At 56.4% G+C, this 9645-nt stretch overlaps 2 protein-coding genes across 3 annotated transcripts in view; both read right to left on the reverse strand.

Moving 5' to 3' along the window:
* LOC102025422 (nucleoside diphosphate kinase B) overlaps positions 1-820 on the reverse strand; it is a 4413-nt gene extending 3593 nt beyond the window's left edge. The window contains exon 1 of one of the 2 annotated variants that reach the window (XM_005394111.2): positions 721-820. The gene's annotated coding sequence lies outside the window, so the exon portion shown is untranslated. Of the gene's footprint in view, positions 1-123; positions 237-720 lie in introns of those variants that run through there. The other variant, XM_005394110.2, reaches the window with a different exon arrangement.
* A 1622-nt stretch (positions 821-2442) lies between these two features.
* LOC102025966 (nucleoside diphosphate kinase A) lies at positions 2443-8728 on the reverse strand (the record flags this gene model as incomplete). The annotated part of the gene is given in 4 exon segments (XM_013519278.1): positions 2443-2898; positions 3576-3688; positions 4557-4658; positions 8599-8728. Coding segments are annotated over 4 exon segments (463 nt in total), but the record flags the coding sequence as incomplete, so codon positions are not given.
* Between the last annotated feature and the right edge of the window lie 917 nt (positions 8729-9645).

Below are 9645 nucleotides of genomic sequence, written 5' to 3' on the forward strand. Positions count from 1 at the left end.
GCCACGCGCGGGGACACGTGGCCTTCGGAGGGTCCCCCGGCCCGGAGGGGGCGCTGCAGGGCTCGGGGGCCTGGGAGTCGGCGGCCCGAGGGCCGCGGGTGCGGGGAGGGCGCCGAGCCTCACCGGGAAGCGACGAGTGCTGCACGGAGACGGAGCTGCGCGGCGGAGACGAGACCCACCGGGCGATCGCTCGCCGCACCCGGGTGCTAGAGGCGGAGGAGGAGCGCGGGCGGCCACACCCCGGGGAGGGGACCCGGCGCCCAGCCCCGGCCCCGCCCAGCGGCCGCGAATCTCAGGAAGTCGTCTGCGTCCCCACCCGGCGTCCCGCTCCGCCTGCGCCTCTCCCGAACCTGCTGCGCCCCCGCACTCCGGACCCTGCTGAGGGACGGAGTCCTTTTCCCCGGATCCGCGCCATCCGCCTCCCGCTCCGCCCCGGAGCCCTGCGTCCTTGTCCTTGGAGACTCGGCCCCCACCCCGGCCGCCTGAGCGCTGGGCAAGTCAGGACCGTCCCCGTCCACGCGGGCGGCCTCCCCGGGGTCTCGATCGCCCTACCCCGACCCCAGCACGTCCCGCGCCGGCCACCTGCTCCTGTCTGCGTCCCCGGCCTCAGGACGGCCTGAAACTCCCCAGCAAGGAAAGCTGCTGGCTCCTGGCTATCTCCCCGCCTGTCCCCACCCCGCGACGGGGATCCCTGCTGCCACCAGTTCCACCGAGACGCACCCGGGGCAAGAGTAGATTCTCGCAGAAGTCAGGCCGGGCGCTCGCAGGCTGTTCCTGCCTCCTGCCCGCCTAAGCCCTGCCCCGCAGGGCCCCACCTCCTGCTCATGTCCGTGTCCCTGGTGACCTGGCTGCTCTGTAACCCAGCCAGCGGCAGGTTTTTCCCAGCAAGCTTGAGCGCGGACTGTGGCCGTGAACCTGCCCTGCTTGGGTAAAGGTGCGGAGGCTGCTGCCTACACCACTGCAGTCTGGCACAGGCCTGGAATCCCAGCAACCTGGGGCCGAGGCGGGAGGACTGCGCGCTGGAGCCCAGACAGAGCTACTTAACAGCTCGGCAAGGCCCTGTCCCTAAGTACTGGGCTCAGCCCCAAGTTCATTCCCCAATAATGAAGACAAAGAGCCGAGATCGGGAGCCAAAATCAAACTCCCCTAACCCCGTCCCCACCCCACCCGGGCGGGCCCTCTCACCCAGGGGTCTTTCTCACAAGCCCGCCCTGGACTTCCCTTCGTGGGCATGTTCTGCTTCTGCGCCCCGGGGGTCCCCGTCTTCAGGACCGGGCACCTCTCACCTGTAAGCAGCCCAGCACCCTCCACCTCCCCTCCGCGGGGATCACACTGCCCCGTCACCCTGGCTTGATCACCCCGGACCAGGCAAGCCGCCCAGAGCAGGAACTGCTGCACCTGTCAGCTTCCAGAGCAGCTGGTTCACAGCATCAACCCAGGACACACGGCCAAGGTTACCTGCGCCCACCCACCTTCAGTCTGAAACGTGGGTTTTGGGCTGGGGGTCGGAATTGGATTTTTTTATTGTTTGGCTTTTCAAGATAGGGTCTCACTGTGCAGTTCAGGATGGCCTTGGACTCACCATGTAGCCCAGGTCGGCTTCGGTAATCATCCTGCCTCAGCCTCCCAAGTGCTAGGATTACAGGCGTGCACCACCTTTTCTGGACACAGAACTCCTAGGCACAAGGTTCTACCCAGCCCATGGTCTCCTAGACAACATCTCTTTTTCCAGCGTCCCATTAGCTCAGTGCAGCCACGTGACTCTGCCCTGACTGGCAGGATGTGAGGCAAGGTGAAGGTTTTCAATTCTTTTTTTTTTTTTTTTGGCTCTCTGAGGCAGGGTCTTGCTATGTGGACCAGGCTGGCCTTGAGCCCACTGGGGCCCAGGATGGGCTCGAACCCATAGCCACCATGGCCAACACCTACTGACCAGCTTAGGTTTATAAACAAATACGTAAACTTGTATCTTGTCTTTTTTAAAGCAACCAAATCAAATCAGTGTCCTTAGCCAGATGTGGTAGCACACACCTTTAATCCCAGCCCTCAAGAGGCTGAGGCAGGAAGACTGCTGTGAGTTCCAGGGCAGCCTGCGCTCCAGTGGGTTCAAGGCCAGCCTAAACTGCATAGGGAGCCCTTGTCTCAGAACAAAACAAAAATCAAAGCAATGTCCTAACAAATCAAAGCTACTCTGATTTGTAGTGGCTTCTCCCACTTCACTGGAAGCCATCAGAAGGGGCCAAGCCTACTGTCCACTGGCTTTCCCACTTCTGGAGTAGTTACAACTTCTGTCTCTTCCCGGTGCTTCTCGGGAGAAGGATGGAAGGCAGCCACAGGGTCACAGGCCTGCCGTCCCAGCACTCGGGATGCTGAGGCAGGAGGATGGCCACCCTGCCTCAAGGTCAGTCTCAACTACATTAATCCTGTCTCAAAAAACCAAAAAAGAAAAAGAAACGAACAAAAGGATGGGTATCTTTCATTTCTGATGAATGCTCTGCACTGGGTAGGGTCCTGACAACCGGGCAAATCCACCACAGATGTCTGCTGCAGGCTCAGTGCCGGGAGGGTAGAACGCAGGGTGGAAAGAGAGACAAGGCTACGTGACCGACTCGGCTGCCCCCGTGCTGGGGTGACAACGTTGGGACGCAACCCTGGAGGGGTCGGTGTGCTCGAGCTCAGTTGCCCTCCACATGACGGGGATGTTCTGCACCGGCCGGCTCTGCTAGTCTAGTCCTCGCCGTGGACAGGCACTGGCCACCGCCGCCAGGCCCGCCGTCACTCGGTCACTCGTAGATCCAGTCCTGGGCGCAGCTCGTGTAGTCCACCAGCTCCTCCCGCGAGAACCACAGCGCGATCTCCTTCTCCGCGCTCTCCACCGAGTCACTGCCGTGGATGATGTTCCTGGAGGGGTCGGAAAGGACGGAGACGCTGGGTGCCTGGCCCGGCTCCCTGTGACGGATGCAGTCACTACGGACTGCACACACAGACCCATAAAGTAATCCAAGCAATAATCATAATGGTCCTAGGCAGGGAGGACTGGGCCACATTAAAGAGACCGAAGAGGGAAACACAGAAGCCTGCTGTGCCGCCCTGTGGAGAAAGTGCGCTGTGGTCGGAGGAGAAAGACCCCCACCAGCCCTCCTGAGACACTGTCCCAGCTCGGACAGCCACAGGAAGAAGACCTTGCCCAGGCCCTAAGCTCTCAACAGAGGCACAGGACAGTGATGAAGGCCACCCCCCTCCGGAACAGCCCAAAGCCACCGCAGCCACAGAGCTAGGAAGACGAGGAGCTTGCTTCTCAAATTTTTCTGCCCCGATGTCAAGTTCTTCAGGCCCGTGCAAACACTATTTCTTTTTTTTTTTTTTTTTTTTTGGAGACAGGGTCTCACTATGCAGTTCAGGTAGGCTGGCCTTACACTCGCTTATGTAGACAAGGCCAGCTGGGAACTCACAGCAATCCTCCTGCCTCAGCCTCCCAAGTGCTGGGATTACAGGCATGCACCACCACACCCAGCTGCAAACCCAAATTCTTGTGGCAATGAATGGGCTTTGGAAAAGGGGAGCACCCCCACACCCACCTGCCGATTTGGATGCAGAAGTCCCCGCGGATGGTGCCCGGCTTGGAGTCGGCAGGGTTGGTCTCGCCCAGCATCACGCGGCCCGTCTTCACCACGTTCAGCCCCTCCCAGACCTGGTCGGGGGACACAGCAAGGACAGAGCCCCTAGGTGGACGCCCTGGCCACTGTGCACTCAAGAACGGGAAAATAAAAAAGCCCCACGGGCCGACCCCCACGAGCACCCGCCTTCCAGGCCTGGGGTTCCTGGGCTCCCGGCTCAGCCTATGCCCGAAACTCGCGGCATCCCGCACCTCCTCACCCACCACGCCGCGGCCCTCCGCCTTCCTCCCGAGCCTTACCTCCTCTGCACCTGCCGCCCTCTCGCTCGGGACTGCTCTAACTGGAAAGTCACACCTCGAGACCAGCTGATCTAAAGCGGCCCTGCTGTCACACAGCCCTGTCACGTTTCTTCGGACCACTGACCCTCAGCAACACATGTATCAGTTCTTCTGTCTGCCAGCCCTGCCCTCTTCCAAGCAGTACCGGGGAGACCTGGGGCTGTCGGAGCAGGGAAGAGCTCTCGCCCAGCGTATGTGAGGCCCTGGACTCAATCCCCAGGACTAAGGGAAAGAAACGCTTGGGCCAGGGATGTAGCTCAGTGGTGAAGCGCTCGCCTAGCACAGCTGGGGTCCTGGGCTCCACCCCCAGCACAACAAAACTTAAATTATTTTTCTCAAACGTGGTCCTGCTACATAGTCCAGGCTGGCTTTGAAGGCCTAAGGAGCCCAGGCTGGCCTTCAACCTGCAGTCCTCCTGCCTCGGCTTCCCTCAGCACAGGGATGATGAGCTCCAATGGACCCCTCCCTGGTGGCTCACAGGGCCGTCCCTTCCTGAACGCGCGACCCCGCCAACGCCTCTCCTCTGCGGCAGTCAGGACCCAGCGTCCGAGGGGAACCCAGCCCTCATGCCTCCCTCTTCCCCCAGCAGCCCATGCGCACTCACCATGGCGACCACGGGCCCCGAGTGCATGTACTGCACCAGGCCGGGGAAGAAGGGGCGCTCCTTCAGGTCACTGTAGTGCTCCTTGAGCAGGTCCTCCGAGGCCTGTTCACGGGACCAAGCATGAGACCCAGGCACCCGTGCTTCCCCACCTATCCCGCCATCAATTTTTCTTTTGGTTCTGTGACACAGGGTATCACTGTGATGTCCAGGCTGGCCTCAAACTCACGCTGACCCTCCTGCCGCAGCCTCCCAAGTGCTGGGATCACTGGCACACACCACCACACCCGGCGCACCGGGCTATTTCCAAGGGGAGCCCTCAGCTCCCTGGTGTGCTCTAACCAGCCCCCCATGCAGCCAGGGGAGCAGTGAGAGGGCCTCAAAGTGCCTCTGCAGCTCTGAGCCAGCCTCCCCTCATGGGCTTGCATGAGCAGAGGGAAGTAACACCAGGACTGGATGCCGCACCTCACGTTTGACAGACAAACCCAACTACCTCTCTCACCCGGGAGACGCAGTTCTGAGACTACTTCTCCAAGTCTTCCCTTCGACTTATTTTTGGAGGGATTTGGGTCTTTTTCGTTTTGTGGACTTTTGAGGCACAGTCCCACTGGGTAGCCCAGGCTGACTTCGCAACTGTGGCATCCTCCTGCCTCAGCCTGGCCGGTGCTGGGATCACAGGTGTCACTTGGCAATAACGTCCCTTTGTGCGTAAGAGGGACCCGGGGAGGGATGGGTGCCTGCCGCAGTGATCAGTGGCTGTGCAGCGTCACCCCCAAGTCGGGCCCAGCCAACACCGCGCTCAGGGGCCAACTGCCCAGGGCCCCTCCCGGGGATCCGTCACATTCACGCCAGGGATGGAGGTGACTGACTCCACAGCAGTCTACGGGCCACCCACAGGTCTGCCCACAAAGCCACGGATCCCGTAACGGGCCTCCCCGCAGGACTGCTGGGCAGGACGCATCGAGTTAGCCAGCAAGCACAGCATCTGCTCAGCTGCAGCTCCGCCCAGCTCTCCTCTCCTGGCCGGGGTGTGGCAGGGTCTCCGTGTCCCCAGCCCTGCAATGCTGTGCCACGGAGCCTACGGCACCTCTGGGGACACGGAGTCAGAGATGGGCTGCCTCGAGCACAGCCGGCCCATCTGCCTTTCGCCTGTTGTTGGTCCCCCTGGGTCTGTGCCGGGGACCCGGGACCCAGCCCCACCCACACAGAGGGCTTGCCGAACACATCACAACAGAAGCAAGGGCCTGTTATGGCTGATACACGGTGTCACCTTGAGGGTCTAAAAGCTTAACTAAGTGTCCTGGGGCGTAGAAGACGTGCCCTTCCCACTCTAGGGTGTTGTTCACTGTGTCAATGTGAGAAGTTTAGAAGGTTAACTAAGTGACTCAGCAGGGAGCCAGGGTGCTTACTCTGTATTTATCCTGAGCCTGTGCAAGAGGAGGGCATGGAGACAGTGTGGGTGTAGAGGACCACCCGCCCCCGGGGCAGGAGGCTGCGTGCAATAAAACGGAAATAAAAAAGAACAGATCCCTGGTTCTTCCGAGGAGCTTGTCTTCGCCTTCAGCTTGGTCGTCTCCTGGCTTCTGGTGCAGACTGCTGGGCTTCCGCCTGGAACTCTTCAACCTTCTGGCGTAGGCTCTCCGGCCTTTGTCATAGATTCTCCAGCATTCAGTCGCAGACCCATGGGCCTCCTGATGCGGACTTGCACGGACACTGCAGCGAGCTCCAGGCCCGGGGCCGGGCTCTTCAATCTCCAGCGTGCAGACACCCTCTGCTCGCTTCCTCATCCAATCTGTGGCTGACCACGGTGAGCCAAACTCGTCATTTTTTGTATATTTGTATATCTTGTGTTGTATCTGTTTCTCGGCCAAACCCTGACTGATACACCGTCCCTTCTTGTGTTAATTTTCTCATTAGTGTATGAGTGCAATACGTAATAATTACATTCATCTCGAGGAACTGGCAGAAAATACCTATCACCACGTCTTTATCATTGTTACTTTCCTTCTCCACAACTTTACCTCCCCATTTCCTATCATCTTTATTTTCCTTTTTTTTTTTTTTTTTAATTTTTTTGTAAAGACAATTTCACTATGAAGTTCAGGCTGGCCTTGAGCTCACTTTGCAGCCCAGGCTGGCCTTGAACTCAAAACAAGCCTCCTGCCTCAGCCTCCCGAGTGCTAGGATTACAGGCCTGCACCACCACGCCTGGCTCCATTTATCTTTATAGTCCACAAAACAGACTGTGGGACAGGAGTATAGCTCAGTGGCGCAGCATCTGCCTGGCAAGCACAAGGTCCTGAGTTCGATTCCTGGTATGGGGAGGGGGGAGAGAGACTGTGGGGGTGCAGAACCTCAAGCATTCCCTTGTCTGCCACCTCTCTGGCAACCCTTTAGCGTCATGGATGCCTCTCGACCTTCTGTTTTTGACCAAACCCATTTCCTTCACAGGAAAGTCAGTGTAAAGGAAAAGACTTGTGCACTTTGGGGCTGAAGAGAGCAAAATCCCAAGGACCCTTCCTTCTGCCTTCATGCGCTTTGCTCACCCGCCCACACCTCCGACAACCTCGAAAGGAGTGAACTCCTCTCAGGGTTGCCCCGAGGGCTGGAAGAGAGACCCTGGGCCCAGCAGGTGAGAGAGGCCTGAGCAACGATGTGCTCCTCTCACTCCACCTTCCACATGGAATTAACACACAAACCACTGTTCATCCAACACAGACGTGCCTAGCCCATCAGCCCAACTGCATTAACCACCACTTTTTTGTTTGTAAAAAAACAAACAAAAAAAATTGTGAGTTTTTTTGGTACCAGGAATTGAACTCCCAACCTTACACATGCCAGGCAGTTGCTGTGCCACTGAGCTATATCCCTGGCCCAAGTGTTTTGTTTTTCTGAGATGGTCTTTTTTATGTACTGCAAACATGTACAAGTAGAAATAAAAGTGAAAAAATAAGAACAAAGGTTAACACAAAGTCAACTCCATTTAGCAACATACCACACAGGAAATAGATCGCAAATTATTTATTTATTGGGGGGGGCTTGAGGATAGGGTCTCGTTATGTAGTTCGGGCTGGGTTTAACCTACCAAGCCCAAGGTTGCCCCTCAAACTCGCAGCAATTCTCCTGCCTCAGCCTCTGAGTGCTGAGATTATAGACATGTGCCACCACACCTGACATAAATTGCAAATTAAACTAAATTTAAAGTGTAGCCCAGTAAATGTCATCATTCTGTACTGCAAATGTACTAATAAATTTTCTAATTTTTTTTTTTTGAGACAGGGTCTTACTATGTAGTTCAGGCTGGCCTTGAACTCCACATTTAGCACAAGTTGGCCTCAAACTGGTGGCGATCCTCCTGCCGCTACCTCTCAAGTGCTGGCGTTATACGTGTACACCACCATGTCCAGCAAAAACAACTTTTTAAAATAAATACACTGCAGTACAAAGGGCTGCAGTTGATCCCTTTAATGGGAAAAAATATCACTCCCTCCCCAATTTATTTGACTTGAAAATCTCTTGGGGTTTTTTCCCCTTCTTTGGATTTGTTTGAAGAAGGTTCCACCCAATCCATCCTTTGCATTTATTGAAATGTTGCCACGCATGTGTCTTGCAGATGTGCCTAGAGAGCTGTCCCAAAAGCAAAACCACAGACCCCACACACACCAAGTCCCTTGGAGGCCTGATGTATGCTGGACAGATGATAATGCAGTAGCGACTGATAATGCAAAGCAGTAGTAACTGATGAGGCCAAGATTTTCCTGCTGAAAAACAACCTCGCTCCCAAGGCGGGCGGGGTTCTAAGATCAGGAGCTCTTACGCTCCCAGAGCTGAGGCAGAGACTGCAGTGCTGCAGTGACAGGCGGAGTTCTACACTGCTGAGAAGAGACCGTGTCTGAGGGCCCCGGTAACCTGTTTCAGAACAAAGCTAAGATGCCAGGTGACATGGAAGAGTGTAAAAAGGAGGAGAAGCGGCACACATGCACATTAATCTAGTCATCATCTATACTATGCAGGAATCGCGACCGAGAGATCCAAGCCCGCTTACCTGCACAAGTTTCAAAGCAACGAGGCGGAATCCCTTCTGCTCAAAGCGCTTGATGATGTCTCCTACAAGTCCCCGCTGGACGCCATCAGGCTTGACAGCAATGAAGGTCCGCTCGCTGTTGGCCATGGTCCTGGGGACGGGAAGGGGGATGAAACAGCAGTGGATTCCTGCCTGCACCATGATCCCTCCCAAGCCGATTACTCTATAAAGCTGGTTTCAAGCTGCCGTGCCTACTCCAAATCTCTTTCCTAAAACCCAACTCCTCCCAGTCATCTCTTACAGCAAATAATACCCCGAGATGGGGAGGGGTCCAAAAGCAGAGACTAACTCCTAAGCCACTTGATGGCATGAGCTTCTATTAAGCACCTACTGTATGCCCCATACCATCACAAAAGGAGATTTAGAAAATAAGAGGCCATCTTTCTCAGCAGTTAACCAAGCCAGGCTGGCGAATACTGACTGCACCGATGTGCCAAGTGAGATCTGGTACATGATGGTATGAAACACAGCTTGACTTACTGTCACAGCCATGACAGCAGAACTGGAAGGTGGTTTAGAGGCTAGGTCGGGGCTGGGGATTTAGCTCAGCGGCACAGTGCCTGCCTGGCAAGCGCAAGGTCGTGCGTTTGATTCCCAGTATAGGAAAACAAACAAACAAAAAAGAAATAGAAGCTATGTCAGGGCGACCCCTTTCATTGTGCAAACAGGAACCAGGACCAGGGCAAGCCCCTGGAGGCCAAAATGCAGATTTCCCCACCGTATGCTACTGAAGCTACACCTTAAGATGTAACAAATACCATGAAAGCCATGGTCAGAGACCTGCAGCCATCAGCAGTAACAGCGAACCTCAAGGGGCAACAGAAGCCCGGATGGCACCCACTGCGCTTTCCTTTTGCAAAGGATCTGCCCACACTGGTCTCACTGCAGCAGAGGCGGCCTCCCCTTGAAAGGTAATCCCTCAGGGGCAGCAGCACCCAAGGCCCATCCTTCTGAACTTGACTTCACCTCTTCAGACAGCACTGAATTAACAGCGCGGTGCAATTTTCT

Source organism: Chinchilla lanigera, unplaced genomic scaffold (genome assembly GCF_000276665.1).
Source record: "Chinchilla lanigera isolate Chin_1 unplaced genomic scaffold, ChiLan1.0 scaffold00050, whole genome shotgun sequence".
Lineage (NCBI taxonomy): Eukaryota > Metazoa > Chordata > Mammalia > Rodentia > Chinchillidae > Chinchilla > Chinchilla lanigera.